At 51.6% G+C, this 17,135-nt stretch overlaps 2 protein-coding genes across 2 annotated transcripts; both read right to left on the reverse strand.

Moving 5' to 3' along the window:
• Positions 1 to 2,409: 2,409 nt before the first annotated feature.
• Positions 2,410 to 5,778, reverse strand: SERTAD1 (SERTA domain containing 1). Its single transcript, XM_016209162.2, has 2 exons — positions 5,639 to 5,778; positions 2,410 to 3,467 (listed from the first exon to the last, which is right to left on the reverse strand). Exon 2 carries the CDS (start codon positions 3,465 to 3,467, stop codon positions 2,751 to 2,753), a length of 717 nt encoding a protein of 238 aa, XP_016064648.2. The 5' UTR covers positions 5,639 to 5,778; the 3' UTR covers positions 2,410 to 2,750.
• A 7,271-nt stretch (positions 5,779 to 13,049) lies between these two features.
• On the reverse strand, positions 13,050 to 15,826 carry SERTAD3 (SERTA domain containing 3). The gene is made up of 2 exons (XM_016209163.2): positions 15,771 to 15,826; positions 13,050 to 13,735 (listed from the first exon to the last, which is right to left on the reverse strand). Exon 2 carries the CDS (start codon positions 13,727 to 13,729, stop codon positions 13,133 to 13,135), a length of 597 nt encoding a protein of 198 aa, XP_016064649.1. The 5' UTR covers positions 13,730 to 13,735; positions 15,771 to 15,826; the 3' UTR covers positions 13,050 to 13,132.
• Between the last annotated feature and the right edge of the window lie 1,309 nt (positions 15,827 to 17,135).

Genomic DNA, 17,135 nt, shown 5'->3' on the forward strand with positions numbered 1-17,135 from the left:
TGGAGCAGGGGAAAGATGTGGTCAGATTTTCCTTTTAGATAGGGACAGGCACATAGTTGGTACTCATAAATTTTCGCTGAATGAGAGAAGGAAAGAAGGGAGGGTGGAAATAGACCAAGGACAGAAAAGAAATGCGTGTATGATGGGGGTCCCGGTGAATGTCCAAGGAGGGGAGCTGGCCTGGGGAGTGTTGTAGTGGGAACACACAGAGGCTCTGTGAAAGGCAGCAACGGCGCCAGGGCTGGCAGCTCAGCGAGGAATGGTGTGGGCCCTGGAATCTGCTGGCTGAGGTGGTGTGGCCTCCTGGGGTTGAGCCTGAGGGCGGAGGTGCACACCCGAAAGTCAGGGAGCCTGTACAATCATCCGGGGATCAGATATGGGGAGAGTGGGGCAGATCCTCCCGCAGGGGCTGCTCATAAACCTGAGGGCGCCCAGGGAATGGGACCAGAGCTGATCTAGCCCATAAGGTGCTTCTGTACAAAAGATGTGCCCCTTCCCCCAAGGCACTTGACTCCCATCTGCTAGGAAACTGTCATAATAAATATGTAAATGTATGGTACCCAAGACATTTGTGGCAGTCCCTTAAATATGGAGCCTATGTGCAGGGCACTACCTCTGCAACTGCACTCAGAGGCTCTGGGGAGAGGGGGGCATGGCTGGCCAAGCAGATGGGGAGAATCACTGACAGGTGGGTTGGCTGTCTGCATCAGTAGGTATCGCGGATTGTCCAATTTGGTACCAGGAGACATCAGGAACAGGCCCCCAGGGTTTTGTAAACCGAGGGCACTGCTGACTCCACAGTAGGGGACCCTTGAACCACTGGGCAGACCTTCAGAAAATCTAAGGCAGTGGCATCACAGACCCCCCAGACTGGGCACTAGGGGGCATTGCTGAACTCCACCTAAAGTCCCAAGGATTGGGTCTGGGTCAACACCGAGTCTGAGTCCCGTCGCCCAGGGGTTGGAGTCAGGCCCCCAGAAGACCTTCAGCCCGGACACCAGCTCCCTGCAGGCCATTTCCACTCCCCTCCCAGGCGGCCTCATCTACTTCCAGAAATGGGCACGACTTCCTCTGCCCCTCCAGGAAGCCCCACGCTGCCCGCCCCGCCCAGTTCCCTCCCAGGCTCAGCCTCCCTGAAGCCACCAGCCCGCGGGGAGGCTGGTCCTCAGCAATCCCCGTGTCCCCTGGCCGGCATTTCCCCCATCCGAGGCCCAGCCCCTCAGGCCACCGTGGGCCCTCTGCTCCTCCCCCGGCCCCGCCCTCGGCGCTGCCCTGCCCCCGCGGCCGCCAGGAAGGACGCCGCCCGGGTCCCGTGCCAGGCCTCTGAGTGTGCGGCCCCTCCCAGCGCGGCCAGGAATGCGGCTGGACCGCGGGGGCGGCGCAGACTCGGCGCTCGGCCCGCCAGCCGGCCCTGTCACACAGGCCGCCAGGCAGGTGGCCTCGGCTCGCTGCGGCCTGGGTTTCTTCTAGAAGGAAAGCAGGACCGCCTCCCTCTTGGGCCAGGCCGCCAAACCCAGTGGCTTTATTTCCGAGGCAGCCTCCTAGCTGCCTGTTCTCCGCCCAAATTGAGATTTGAGGTCTGGAATTTTATTTTTTAATCCTCACCAGAGGCTATTTTTTCCATTGCTTTTCAGAGACAGTAGAAGAGGGGGAGAGAGAGAGAAACATTGATGTGATGTGAGACACATTGATTGGTTGCCTCCCTGACACACACCGAGGAGGGCCAGGGACTGAGCCTCAAACGGAGGTACCTGCCTTCTGCTGGAATCGAACCCTGGACCCTTCAGTCTGAGGGCTAATGCTCTAACCACCGAGCCAAACCAGCTAGGGCTGTAATTTTATTTTATTTTATTTTTAAGTTGCTGGAGTCTCTGTTTCTGTCACCATTTTCCTGGAGAGCTGCCTCTCAGAGCTCCTTGGAGAGGCTCCATCCAGCTTCCAGCTTTGTGCTTTTATTTCTGGCTCATTCTGAAAGCTCCCTTTGGCCCCTAGTCCCCAAGACCACAGGTAAGGACTAGATTTCATTATCAAAAAGTGGCCTGAGGCTCCTCTGCCACCACTACCACCATGGTGTACAGGCACACCAGGGAAGCCTGGCTGAGCACCTTCTGGGGAGTCTTCTAGAGGGCCAGTTACCAGACTTAACTTGGTCTGCTTCTCAGACCAATAAAATGGTAAAGTTCATGGTTTGAAACGCACCTTCTCAAGTGATGACTTCCTGGAGCCTTGGTTCTCTCAACTGTAAAATGGGGACAATAATAATGCCCATCTCGTTATAAGGATTAAGTGAGTTAATACATCAAGTGCTTAGAGCTGTGCCGAGTGCACAGTCTGTGGTCAATAAATGTTAGAGGCTATTAATCTCACCCTCGCCTTAGCCCAGAAACAAAGAAGCATACAGACTTGAAATTTCCCAGGACTGGTTTTTAATTTCAAAAAACTGGTTGGGGTCTCTTTCTACATCAGGGAGATCTATACCCCAGGCTATGACCTCAGGGGAGTCAGTCCAGCATTAGGCCAGGTCCAATCGCAATCCAGCCACCAGGCCCCGTCATTCCATCATGAGGCTGAACCCAGGCTCCTCCCATCAGTCTGAGACAAGGGGACAGAGGTGAGGCTGCCCAGGACTGATTCTGTCTCTCTGAAGCCCCCATCTCTGTTCTAGAGGAGCCAGTTGTGTCTTTCCAAGGAGAGTTGGCTCAGTCACCAACTCTCAGTTTAGTCATCAGACAATCCTCCCAGCCCAGGGGTCAGGGCCCTGGCCCCGGTGGTCGCTCCAGTGCCTGTGTGCTCACCAGCACGTCCATGAGGTAGTCCAGCTCAGTCTCATTCAGCTCTGGAGCTTCTTCCTTGCCTGACCCATCTTCAGGGCCAGGTTTGAGGCCCTCAGAGGCCGGCGCCCAAAGTTCGCTGTCATACATGGAGGTATCAATGTCCTCAAACAGGCCCTCAAGCCCATCGTCTAGTAGACAGCCAGTGGCTGGGTCCAGCAAGTCCAAGGCAGCCAGGCTGGGTGAGGCTCCCCCAATGGGGCGGCCTGGTGGGCCTTCATCTGCCAGGGGCTGGGGGGCCTGGCTCAAGCCCTCAATATGGCTGAGGTCCTCCAGGAGGCTGGCCATGGAAGCTGAGAGGCCGGCGTCCGAGCTGGCCAGCAAGTTGTCAGCCACATCAGAGGCTGCTGGCGGGCTAGGCGCAGGTGGCAGGACAGCTGTGGGCACCATGGATGCCTGGATGCGTCGCAGTGTGTTCACAACCAGCACGAGGTGCCGCAGGTTCGGCTCGCTCTGCCGCAGGCTGTGGTGGAGCTTGAGCACTGAAAGGTCAAAGAGGGAACTGGAGGCCACGGCCGGGGGTGCCGGTGCCACTGCTGGGTGGTCAGGATCCAGCCACCAGGTGTCCACTGCCAGGGCTTCCTTCTCCTCCTCCTCCTCCTCCCGCTTGCGCTTCAGTCCTTTGCTCAGCATCATCTGTGGGAAGGGAGGAGTCACTGAGTTACAGAAAGCCAATGTTAAGTTCAAACCCCGGCTCTGATGACTGCTGTGTGATCTTGGGCAAGTCACTTAACCTCCCTGAGCCTCGGTTTTCTTAGGGAATCTTTAAGATACAAATGATATTAGTATCTACTTCCTAGAGTTGTTTTGAGGCATATATGAGAAAATATATAAAAAACAAAAACAATACACCCTGGCTGTTGTGGCTCAGTTGGTAGGAGATATGTCCCATACACCAAAAGGTTTTGGGTTCGATCTCGGGTTGGCGTACATATGGGAGGCAACTGATTGATGTTTCTCTCTCATATCAATGTTTCTTTCTCCATCTCTTTCCCTTCCTCTCTCTGGAATCAATGAATTAAAAATAAATAAATAAAAAAAAAAAATGCCCTGGCCAGTGTGACTCAGTGGTTAGAGTTGGCCTGTACACCAAGGGTCGCGGGTTCGATTCCTGGTCAAGGGCACATAACTGAGTTGAAGGTTTGCTCCCCGCTCCCCTGCTGGGGTGCATGCGGGAGGCATCCATTCAATGTGTCTCCTCATATCTGTTTCTCTCTCTCCCTCCCTCCCTCCCTTTTACTCTCTCTGAAGAGCAATGGGAAAAATATTCTCAGGTGAGTATTAAAAAAAAAACAAAAACCCAACACTACAACAGTGCCTGGTACATAGCAATTTCTCTTATTAATAAGTACTATTATAATTTATTTCTTCAATGAACCATATGAAGTGTTCAATATTCATTTTTTTTTTTTTTTTTTTTTTTTTACCTACAAAAGCCGCTGTTTCACGGTTTAATATTTATTGAGGACCAGGCATTAGACAATAAACTAACAAACACAGGAAAAGGACAGATGGTGCTAGGAAGATACTAAAAAGTTCTGGGGAGTGGTCAGGGGAGGCTCCTCTGAGGAGGTGACATTTGAGCTGAGCCCTCAAGCATGAGGAGTCCCCCTCAAAATAACCAGGGGGAAAGCAATCTGGGAAGAGAGAACAACAGCAAAGGCAAATAAAGACTTGGAGGCAGGATGAGCTTGAACTGAAAAAAAGACCAGTGTGTGTCAATTATACCTAAAAAAAAAAAAAAAAAAAGACCAGTGTGGTCAGCACACAGGAGTGACGGGGTGGGGGTGGGGTGGAGAGTAGGCAGAGGCAAGAAGTTAGATTTTACTGTGAGTGTGGTGGGAAGTCACTGCGCGGGTTTGAGCAGGGGGGAGAGCGGTGGTGTGAATTGATTAGGTTTCCAGAAGCTCCCCCTTGGCTACTTCAAAGAAGATGGGGAGTGAGGAGAGAAGGGGGAAGGGGCCATTCGGAGGCTACGGCACTCCTCGGGACGGCAATGATGGTGGCTTGGAGTAGACGGTGGTAATGGCTATGGAAGGAAGTTGGCCGATTCAGAATTTATTTGGGAGGCAGAGTGGACAGAGCTTGCCAGGAAATCCTGATGGGCACGGGAGTCACTGTGAGCAGCATGAAGACCCACACTTTCGGGGAGGGGGGGGGGTACCTGGAGTTCTGGACTCCTAGCCCAAGCTGGTTTTTTGAGCCGAGCAGCTGGCAGGGTCCAGTTCCGGGGTCCTTGTCCAGCAGGACCCCAACCCCTCACACTACTCAGAACTGGGTCCTCGCCTCCTTCCCAGTAGACCCTGGAGTCTAAAACCGCAGGAATTTAGCCCCCTACCCCGACTGCGCCTCCCGGTCCAGGCGCCCCCTAGCGGCGCCGGGCGGGCCTTCCTCCGGGGATTCCGGCCCCCTAGACCCCGGGACCCTTCACACCGCCCCAGGTCCTGGTTGTCGCTCCCGTCTGCCGCCCGAGGCCGGGCAGGCCGGGATCCCGGGTGGGCTGTTCTGCCCACTCGGCCTCCGCTCGCTACCGGAAGGCAGTGGAGGCGGCTCCTCCCGAAGCGGCGGCGGCGGGGGCGGGTGAGTCACGCAGCCGGAGCCAGGGAGCCGGCGCCTCCACCCCCTTCTGGGGCTGCGGCGTGATTCACCCGGCCCGGCCGAGGCGGGCGGCGCTTAGAGTCCAGCATGTTTCGATCCCGGGAAGCCCCGGCGAACACCTGCCGGACCCGGGGATCGAACCTGCCAGAGACCCCCGCCACCGGTACCCCTTCTTTCCCTACCTAGGCCCCTTCCCTTCATTTACATACCCAGTTCGCCAGCTGCCAATCAGAACAAAAAGGGAGCCATCCGCAGCCAATCAGAAAGCGGCGGCGGCAGCATCGCTCGCTAGTCCTCCTTCAGCAACCGGCGCCTGGGTCCGGAGACGCAGTTCTGACTCCGACTCACGACTCCAGGCTCCTGACTACTCTTAGCTACCGCCCACTCCCGTGCGGACCCGCCCTCCACCGGGGATTGGCCCTGGACAGGATGGGCGGGGCCTGTGGGCAGGTTCAAAGGGAGGGGAGGTTGGCTTCAGGGCGCATGCCCCGGCGGCGGGAGGGGAGGGGAGGGGAGAAAAGGGGGTGGCTGCTTGCCCTGGCAGCGATAGGGAGCCGTTTTTAGCCTTCCAAGGTGCGGACCTTTCACACTTAACCATGCACATGCCAAACCCAGCAATCGAGCTTCTTCCGCGCCCGGCCCTACAGGGGATCTACACTCTAGGCTAGCCAGGCCTGGGTTCAAATTCTAACTCATCACCTGATGTGTGACCTTGGAAAAACTCGACCTATCTGAGCCACAGGAAGTCTATTAAATGGGAATCTTCTTGCTTATCTCTTGAGTTAGGAAAGTTAAAATAAGATCGGACCTATAAGAATACTATTCCAGGTTCAGCAAATGCTGGTAGAAGGACTCAATTGTGGGAGTCAGAAGGCAGGAGGGGGTGTGGAGGGGGATGCCACTGGAGTCACATACCAGGCTCTGTTCCCTAAGTGTGACCTTGGGCAAGGGTTGTAATTCCTTAGAGTCTCTATTTCCTCATCTTTGTTAAAATGTGGGAAATAGCTTTGGGGCAGAGGATTGTTGTGGATTAAATAGAACAATTTGTGCAAAATGCCCAGAGTGGTGCGCATGTCCTTTTATCAGTAGTAATAGTTGTTGTGGTGGTAGCACCGGTGCTTAGCTCAATGGGGGGACACTCAGAGTGGCATATAGGTGACAGGAGTTTAATACCTGTCAGATAAACTGACAATGGGACTTAGCTTCTTCAAGTAGCTCATTTGCTAACTCTTCTGAAACTGTGGGAAGAGCTGTTAGCTATGAATAACGCTCCTGGCCAAAGTAAGTTCTCAAATACGCTAACTACACTATGCAGCATATTTTACAATTGCCAAGATATGGAAGCAGTCTAGGTGTCCATCAATAGACAAGTGGATAAAGAGGATGTGGTATATAGTGTTGGCATAAGAACATCCAAACCTGTAGAGAATTTTTATAAGAGTTTATTTGAGCCAAACTGAAGACATACGCCAGGAAGCAAGATTTCAAGTGCTCCAGCGAATGACAGTTTGCAGTTCCTTTTATACATTTGGATTTAAGGAGGGAGCATAAGGAAGGTTACATGAAGGCAGGAATTGGATTACAGGATAGTTAACATTGTGCTCTCTTTTTTAAATCCTCACCCAAGGATATTTTTTTCATTGCTTTTCAGAGGGAGTGGAACGGAGAGAGACACACATGGATTGTGTGTCCCAGGAAGTTTCAGTATCCAAGTCGAATTACTGAAATGGTGAACCTTTGGCAGTGGAGCAACATCCTAACTATGAAGTGTGAATTGAGGCTGAATTCTTCCAAAAGGGAAGCACAGGTAAACAAGGCAGTCAGGTCTTATGAACCTTTATTACAAAAACACTCTGACCCTGGCCAGTGCAACTCAGACTGACATCAAGTGGAACTTGTGAAGTGCTTTAAATAGCAGGTGTTTTCTATATGTTGCTGGAAATCAAGAGGTTTATAAACATGTTACATGTCCAGAAATGAGTTAAAATACTCAAAAGTCTAAACACACTGATTTAGGAGTGCATGTGTTACAATCTCAAGAGGGATCAGTAGTTCATAGGGACTAAATTAATACTTGCCTCTGGTAAACAAAACTTCAATTATTTCTGTAGTATACCATCTTCTGAAATAAAAATGCAATTTTTTTTTTTTAGGTATATCTTTATTGATTTCAGAGAGGAAGGGACAAGGAAAGAGAGAGATAGAAACATCAATGATGAGAGTCATCATTGATCTGCTGCCTCCTGCACGCCTCCTGCTGGGAATTGAGCCTGCAACCCGGGCATGTGCCCTGACTGGGAATTGAACAGCAATCTCCTGGATCCAAGGTCAATGCTCAACCACTGAGCCATGCCTGGCCAGGCAAAAATGCCAATTTAAAAAAAACATGTTTTATTGATTTTAGAGAGAGAGGAAGGGAGAGGGAGAGAGAGATAGACCATAACCAGACAAATACAGAATGTGGGACATCAATAATAAAACTGGGCTATTCCACCAAAAATTCAATTTTAGGAAAACACAAAAAGGGATTAATGAGGCTGGGGGAGGGTGTTCCAGGATAAAAGGTACTATACAATTTGTTCATTGCAACCAAATAAGCATGTGAACCTTCACTGAATCCTGATTTGGGATGGGGGGAAGGAGGGGTAACTAGGAAAGATATTTTTAGGAAAATTGGGGAAATTTGAATATTGACCTGATAATACATGCTATTTTGGAATTTTGTTAGATGTGGACTAGTATTGTGGTTTGTAGGTGATCGTCCTTAATCTTTAAAAAAAAAAAAAAATTATTGATTGTCTTTAGAGAGAGAGAGGAAGGGGGAGAGAGAGAGGGAGACACCAATTTATTGTTCCTCCCATCCATGCATTCATTGCTTGATTTTTGTATGTGCCCTGACCCAGGATCAAACCTGCAAACTTGGCAGATGGGGACAAGCTCCAACAGACTGAACTACTGTGTGTCCTTAATCTTAAGGATGCCTGCTGAGCTATTAGGGGTAGAATGTCATGATGTCTGCAATTTACTCTCCAGTGGTTCAGCAAAAGAAAAAAATATATACACACACACATATATACATATGCAGATAAAGAAAACTTAGTGTTAACAATTAAATGTAGATGGAAGGGTATTCAAGTGCTCTGAATACATACTTAAAAATATATATATTTCTATGTGCCTGAAAATTTTCATAATAAAAAGAGGGTAAAATGTTAATTAGAACCAGGCCCTTGCTTGGCAAATTTATATAATTTTCCCCACAACCTATCTTTTTGGCCCAGAGAAAAAGAAGCTCAGAGTCTCCGGAGAGGCTCACTCCAGGTCATACACTGAAGAAGAGCTCACAGGAGTCATTTGATTAACATGTTTTATTGAACACCTACTATATGATGAGCACTGCTGTAGATGATGAGGGTACAGCAGTGGATAAGGCTCACATGGTCTCACTTATTATGGATTAGGGGAGGGTGTGGAAATATGAAAAGAGGTAACATTGCCCTGCGGTTGAGCATCCACCTAGGATCCAGGAGATTGCGGTGCGGTTCCCGGTTAGGGCGCATGCCCCAGTTGCTGGCTCCATCCCGAGTAGGGGGCCTGCAGGAGGCAGCCAATCAATGACTCTCATCATTGATGTTTCTCTCTCTCTCTCTCCCTCCCTCTCTCCGAAGTCAATAAAGATATATTTAATCTTTTAAAAAGAAAGAAATTAAAAAAACAAACAAAAGAGGTGACATGGAGTAGAGGTAGTAAGGCTCTGCTGGAAGAGTGTTCCACCAGAGGGAAGGGCCAGTGCGAAGGCCGGGAAGTGGTGGTGTGCTCGCTGCCGGCCTGGCAGTGAGGCCCGTGTAGCTGGGTTGTATGCTGTCTGGAGGAGTCGGGAAGTTTTCAGGCCCTTCAGAGCACTCTATGGGCCTTTGTTTTTCTTTCTAAGTAGGATGAGAAGACCCTGGAAGATGAATAAATGATTAAGATACTCTCTGCTTCCATTCAGGGACTTGAAGACAACAAAATAGGATGGGAGTAATAGAGAGGCTTGAGGAGAGGTGTCCGTGGCCAGGTGGTCCCGGAGAGCCTCCCTGAGGAGGTGACTTCGGAGCTGAGACCAGAAGGTGTTGAAGGAGCTAGGAATTGAAGGGGCTGGGGGAGGGGAGAAGGAAAGTGGTCGAGCCTCGGGAAATGAAACCAGAAGCTAAACCAGCGGGGAGGAGCCGCCGCCAGCTGGGTGGGGGAGCGCCCAGCCCCAGCCGGCCGCCCCGCCCGGCCTCTGGGGAGAAGGAGGCGCCGGGCCGGCTCCAGGCTGCCGCCGCCCCTGGCGATCCCGCCGGTGGCCAGCCCAGGGAGGAGGGTGGGCCGTGGGTAGGGACCTGGCCTCCCAGGCCACGCCCGGAGGTGGCCGCGGCCGGTCTCCCACCGAGAGGCGGCGGGGGAGGGGAGGCTGGGGAACGTGGACTCTGCGCTCAGGGCCCGCTTCCCTTCGCTGGGCCAGCTTTTCCACTTCTCTCTCCAGTTCTTTAACCGGGCAAGGGCTGGGCCTCTCTGAGCCTCAGTTTGTTCATCTGTAACGTGGGGCTGTTTCTCAGACTGGCCTGACTGTGATTATCTGTATGACAGTTAAAGAGAGCCTGTTTAAGTGAGTTAGATCTGGTTCCCCCTCTGCTCAACACCAGCCCATGGCTTCCATCTCACTCAGGGTTTGCTCGGGTGCTTCCTGTGGGACTCCCACAGAACATACACAGTTTGTCCCCTTCAACTCCTAGTACCCCCCCCCCCCCACCTGCTCACTCTGCTCCAGCCATACTGACTGCCTCAGGGTCCTAAAACTCTCCATGATGCTCTGACCTCAGGGCCTTTGCATTGGCTGTTCCCTCTGCCAGGATCAGTTCACAGATTCATTTGGCTCACTTCTCACCTCCTTCAAGTCTTTTACTCAAATGGCACCTTTTTACTGCTGCCTTCTCTAGCCATCCCAACTATATAGCAACACCCCCATCACATTCATGCTTCGCTTCCTTTCTCTCTACAGTATTTATCGCCACCTGACAGATTGTACATGTTACTTTTTTTGTGTTTATTTCAGTCGTGTGTGTCCCTCCCCTCCCCCCGCCCCTATGATGAAAGCAGGAATTTCCTGTGCCAGGCCCACAGTAGGCACTCAATAAATTTGAGCAGTTTTGAAATTGGAATCCTTGGTGTGCATCAGGCCCCCTTTACACACTTTGCAGGATCACTCAATGAGGCACGTATTAATCCTTGTCTCAAGGCTGGGACATACTGGTATGTTTGAAGGGCGGAGAATGGTGTGGCTGGAGCATAGGAGTAAGGTGATGGGTTTAGTGAGGTAGGAGGGAGGGTTGGCCATAGCAAAGTCAGGAGTTCATTTTTTTCAACAATAGCAAAAACAATTTTTTTTTTTGAGTGCCCACTTGTGCCAAGATTAGTTCTATGCACCAGGGGATACAGCTGGACTAAGACGGACAAAACCCCTTCCTCTGAGTTTCCAATGGGCCAGGAGGCTAACTGTAAAGAGGTAATAAATAACTTGAGCTTGGGTATGTGCTACTAAGAAAATCATACAGAATGCGATGGGGTGCTGGTGCACCTGGACATTAACTCAGGGGAGGCCTCCCTGAGAAGCGTCCTCTGGGGAATTAACAGCAAAGGCAAAGGCCCCAGGGTCAAAATGAGTTTGAGGTGAAAGGAGACCAAAGTGGGGGAGGTGAGGAAGGCAGGGAAAAGTGGAAGATTAAAATGGGCAAGTTAGGAGCGAGATTGTTGGGTCTCACAGGCTTTGGTGAAACTGGGGTTTTATTCTTTGTGAGAAGTCACTCTAAGTTTAAACTAAGATGCATGTCAAGATGTGGACATTAAGTGCCTTCTTGAGATCCTCTTGACCACCTCTTTTCTTGATTGGCACCTGTTAGTTACCCCATTGCTTTCAGACTTAGATGCAATGCCCCTCTCAGGGTGAGAATCTGGCTTTGAGCCAGAAAGCACAGGCAAAATCCCCCTCCTTTCCCAACCTCTGGGCTATACCAGTGTGGTTCCTCCTTGCAACCCTTCCAGAAAAGTCCCTAAAGCTGTGTAAACTCACTTGGTGCATATCAAGGCTTTGGAGAGGCATAGCCAGTGCAGTAGCAATGTTTTCACATTGTATCTTCCCTGGTCTCCTTTCCCCTCACTCTCACCAACCTGGGTTTGCACCTCCCAAATAAATCCTTAGAACCGTGACTTTAGCCTGGGCTGTGCTTCTTAGCCAGCGGTATTTTTTTCTCCTCTGGGCCTCAGCAGCCCATTTCATACAATGAAAGTGTTCACTTTTAAGTGCCAGAAAGCCCTATCTTTTGACACATAATTCATGTGACTCAGTTTCTTCCTCCTGTGTCTACCCATGTGGCTGGGGAGTCTAAATCTACCAAGGTGCCAGTTAAGAAGCAGGCCTGGAGGCAGATTGAGTCCTAGCTCCCTACTTGCTCTTACTAGCTGTGTGACCCTGAACAGGAGACTTGGCCCCTCTGAACTTCAGGTTCCTCCTGTATATGTGATTATAGTATCTACTTCTATGTAATTGTGAAGATTAAATGATTTAATTCAAATAAAATGGGTAGAACAGTGCTCTAACAAGCACTCAATAAATGTTACATTTATCTGGCTGGCGTGGCTCAGCTGTTGAGCATCAACCTATGATCCAGGGGATGGAGGTTCGATTCCCAGTCAAGGCACATGCCTGGGTTTCTGGGTTTTGGGCTGGATCCCCAGCAGGGGGTGCGCAGGAGGCAGCCGATCAATGAATCTCTCTCATCATTGATATTTCTATCTCTCCCTCTCTCTCCTCTCTCTGAAATCAATAAAAAATATATTTTAAATAAATAAATAAATAAATAAATAAATAAATAAATAAATAAATAAATAAATAAATGTTACATTTAACAGTATACCTGCCCCAACTTTGACAGGGAAGGGATACAGGTGTCTAGGGAACTTACCAGGTCCCTCCCATTGACCCACTGAAGTTTACAAACTTTAGGCAACACCATCCCTTCCAAAATACTTTTATTTAAAAAATAATAATAATTACAATCAAAACCTACCCCCACCCCACCCTCAAACCACCACAAAACCCGCTTTTCTTTTAAATAATGCGGCATGGAGCAGTTTGGTTTCCACCTATTGCACGTGGTCCGGCCTGATTATGAATCAGGAGGCTGCTGGGTCTGGGGTCCTGCCAAGGAGGTGGGGTTCAGCCTTGGGGGAGGAGGCCAGTCCCTCCTACTCCTTCCCCGTAGAAGAGGCAGAGCCTGGGTTTCCATAGCTACCAGGCAACACATCCCTGTCCTTCTTTGACAGGCCCAGCTTATCTTCCCTGAGGCCCCAATGGTCACAAGAGGAGTAAACTGGAGGGGAAGGCAGAAGAAATGTGGAGGTGGGAAAGCAGACTCCCAGAAACAGTTTCATTAAGGCATTTGGAACAGATAAATTAATTCGGGAAGACCCACCTTCACAGAAGGCTTTGGTAATCAGACACACACACACACATACATATAAGACAGTTTGTGGAACCCTGAAATGGGAGGAAAAGAGGCCAGCCACTGCTTAAAGCCTCCACCAACACACACACACACACACACACACACACAGCTGCATCCAGGGGATCCAGCCCACTGAGGCTGAGAATGTGGAAGGAGCACCCTTTAACCATTCAAGTTTTAGGATCCCAAAATGATTTCCATGATGTGATCTAGTTCATTCCACTCCCAGGACCCTGGGGCACAGAAGAGGTTGTGAGGAGGCTCTGGTGGGGCCAGTGCAGGTTCCTTTTCCACTGTGGATGTGTCAATGTCCAGGAAAAAGTCATCCAGACCTGAGTCCCCCAGGTACCGAGAGCTCAGAGCTTCTAAGAAGACTGGATCAGGCTGGGGAAGCACTTCATTCTGGGGGCCTGGGGTAGCCACTGGATTCTGAGGGGTGTCGGTCTCGTCCATGGAAGTCTCCAGCTCCCTGAGAATAGAGCCGATGGTGGTTGACAAGGAGAAGTCCTCCTCGCCCAGGAAGAGGGGCTCAGGGGGCAAGGCAGGTGCTGGAGCCAGGCAAAGCGAGGCCTGAAGTTGCTGCAGGGTGTTGTGGATGAGGACATGCCTGCGGAGGCTGGGTGCTCGGGGGCCCAGGCTTCGCTGCACTTTGTCTAGGGAGATGCGCAGCAGGGCTTGCTGGTAGCTTCGCAGGCCTGCTGCACTCCAGTCCCACTTCTCATCCTCTTCTTCCTCCTCCAGGTCGGAGTGTTTCCTCTTCAAGCCACCTACCATGATGCCCTGTGGGGAGAAGAGGGGCGAGTCAGACACAGTAGGACTAGTTCAAATCCTGAATCTCCTGTATGGCTGTTGATTTTTAATGATCTGAACTTCAGTTTTTGCATCTATAAAATGGAGACAGTGTGAATCCCATTTTGTACGTGACTAAGAAAATCAGACCAGGACACAGGTGGGTTTGAATCCCACGTACTTGCCTGGGCCGCCTGGAATAGTGAGTTTTCCTCCTGGAAACTCAATTTCCTGTAAGATGAGTATCCTAACTCAAGTCCCTCTGAGCCTTAAAACTATTCTTTCCACAGTACTCATTTTTAAAAGTTTTATTTATTTATTGACTTTAGAGAGGGAGGAAGGGAGAAGGAGAAACACTGATTTGTTGTTCTACTTATTTAAGCATTCATTGGTTGCTTTTTGTGTGTGCCCTGACCAGAGATCAAACCTTCAACCTTAGTGTATGGGGATGACGCTCTAACAAACTGAGCCATGGGGCCAGGGCTTCCGTAGTACTCGTTTCTTCAACATACAAGACAGGTGTTGAATACAGAGACCTAGACTAGGAGCAAGGAATCTTCGGTTTTAATTCTGCCTTCCACACTGCTCACTGTGTGATCTTGGGAAGTGGTGTGACATTACCTCTCTGGGCCTCAGTTTCCTCAACTGTAAAATGGGGAGTGTAAAAATTCTCACCACATCGGCAAGGAGACCCCACATGTAATATGCACAGGGCTCACCGCACAGGAAATGCTTACTGAACAAAGTTAACTGCCACTTATTCATTCAATAATTTTACTTAATGAGTGCCTACTATATTCACCGGGAGCCCTGTTTGGGCACCTGTTTGTCCAGACTCTTCTGTCAGAGTGTATTTCTGTCCATGCTCTTTTCTAGCAGTGAAAAGGGCCTCCCCTCATTCCCTCGGCTCGTGCCTTACGATTCCCTAAAGCGAGGCCCCATAGAAAGACTTGCTAGAACTCGACTCACGCCAAATCCCGCCCCCTCCCGACCTACCCAACCAGACCTCGGCCCTCTACAGGCCCCGCCCCCTTCACAAAGCTCCCTCAGCCAGCCAGCCACGCCCCAACTTGGCCCTAGGGCTTATGGGAAATGTGGGCCAATAGCCACCAGGTACACACGTAGACCTCGAGCGTGCACTGCAATCCCCAGAGAGCTCCGCAGGCCACAAGGAAGAACCTCCCCCACCCTCCCCCAGGGCATGCGCACAAACGCCCGGGGCGGGTGGGGGAAGGGAACCCGGAGGTCCAGTTGCCTGGCTCCTACAGAGCCCCGCCCTCCGCTGCTTCCAGGGCGGCCGGTCGGAGCTCCGCGCCCGGAACACCCCTCCCCCCACCCTAGATGGCTGCACTAACACAGCTTTCCCCCGATCTTTCGCACCCTAGGAGGTCCTGGAGTCTTCCTCCAAACTGCTCGCGGGTCCAGAAACCCAAGCCCCAACACCTCGCTCAAAGACTACAAATGCTCTCCGGTCCATTCCGTTCCGGACATTAGGTATCTCAATTTTGAGACCTTTCCCCGTCAACTTTCTTCTAGTCTCCTTTCAAACGCCTCTCGACTTCACCTCCAAACTGCCCCCGTCCGGCTCCAAGACCTGAACATGGAACTCTCCCCAGCACCCTCCCTCCGCCACTGCGTCTGGGAAACCAAGACTGCTTGCCCCTAGTTCTCTCGCTTCTCCAAACGCCCGGGTTCCCAGCCCCAACCCCTTACAACTTTTTCAGAACACCAGAGCCCCGAATTGTCCCAGTCTCCAGATTTCCTGCCCCTAAAGTTCCTTCCTTGGTTCTCTCGCTTCTCCAAATACCCCAGGTCCTAGCTTCAAACTCCCTCCACTTGAAGATCCTACCCCAGCAACCTCGCCTCCTGTCCAGGATCTCGAATTCAGTCTCCGATCCCCAAACCCTATCAGTCACCCTGAATCTGCACTCCCCTCTCCCACCCAAACTCCGCCTCCACAACTCCCGGGGCGCGCCTCCACCTCCCCAACCCAATGCAGGTCTCAAGCCGGGCAGCCATCCCTCACCTCCGCTGCCAGGTTCACTCCTGGAACGTCCGCAGCTTTGCGACCCTCCAGAGATAGGCAGAGGCCTTGCTCGCCTCCTGGGGCCTCTCGGTCTGGCCTCGGGCTCACCCAGCTCCAGCCCGGAGCCGACCCATGAGCCGCGATTGGCTGGAATCCTGCCCGCCGCGGGGCGCGGATTGGCTGGGTGGAGCCACCTTCCTGTCGCCAGGAGACGGCCGACCCGCCCTCCCTTCGCGAGCGCCCGTAACCTTTTAAAGGATTCCGACTCTCTAGGGGGCGGGGCCACGTCTCTGGGGTGGAGGGTGGCGAGGACATCAAAACTGTTTCCTTCAAATCAGCTACTGATTTGACGATGTCCTCGCTCCAACATCGTCAGCATTGACCTCTGAAACCCTTTATACCAAGCCTGAAGCCCGTGGCGGAGAGAGGCTGGCTACCCCACGCCCCCTCACCCCGCTTCCCGGGAGGGCGGGGCTGAGCCACTAGCGGAGGCTGCGCCCCGGGAGTTCCGAGGGCGGACGCAGCGGGGAGGAGGCTGACACCGCTGAAGGCCAGCCAATAGTTTGCCGCGGCGTACGTTGCCTGGGAGATCGAAGCCCACCCCTTCGCTTCATCTGCACTCCTGCCCCTCCCAACGCTTTACCTCTCCGCCCCTGATCTCCCGGACTCCTCTGCAAGTCCTCCGGGGGCCCGTCCGTCCCGAAACCTCCTGACGCCCCATCCTGCCTCTCTCAGGATGGCTCCTCCGCTGCTGGAGGCTGGCTCGTGGCTCCCCACTACCCTGGGGACAAAGTCCAAACTCCTTACTTTTGCCGCAGAGCCCTTGCTCCCTACCGCCCTGCCACACCGGTTCACTTGGAGCTTGTCTAAAATGGCTTCAGGTGCCCTCCACCACCGTGAACAGAGATTTTATCTGTTTTCTTCTCTACTTTATCCCCAGTGCCTACAGCAATGCCAGCTGCATAGCAAGTACTCAAAAATGAGAATGAAAGGGGATCAAATATATATACGGTAAGGGATGGAAACTAGACTTTTGAAGGGGAGCACACAATACAGTATACAGGTATTGAATTGTAATGTACGCCTGAGATTTTTATAATGTAATAAACAATGTTACCTCAATAAAAATTAATTTTAAGAAAAGGTTTCTGGCCCTGGCCAGCATCGCTCAGTGGTGGTAAGGGCATGTACCGGGTTGCAGGTTCAATCCCCCCCCCCCCCCCTTGGGCGCGTGTGGGAGGCAACCAATCGATGTGTCTCTGTCACACGGATGTTTCCCTTTCCTCTCTTTCTCTCTCTCCCCCTTCCCCCTCCCTTCCACTTTCTCTTTAAAAAAAAAAAGGAAAAACATATCCTCACTCCTCG

This window comes from Miniopterus natalensis, chromosome 18, assembly GCF_054644295.1.
Source record: "Miniopterus natalensis isolate mMinNat1 chromosome 18, mMinNat1.hap1, whole genome shotgun sequence".
NCBI lineage: Eukaryota > Metazoa > Chordata > Mammalia > Chiroptera > Miniopteridae > Miniopterus > Miniopterus natalensis.

What these genes read in the sequence shown, in the direction of transcription:
- SERTAD1 (XM_016209162.2), bottom strand. Translation starts at nt 3,467, where the DNA reads ATGATGCTGAGCAAAGGACTGAAGCGCAAGCGGGAGGAGGAGGAGGAG.
- SERTAD3 (XM_016209163.2), bottom strand. Translation starts at nt 13,729, where the DNA reads ATGGTAGGTGGCTTGAAGAGGAAACACTCCGACCTGGAGGAGGAAGAA.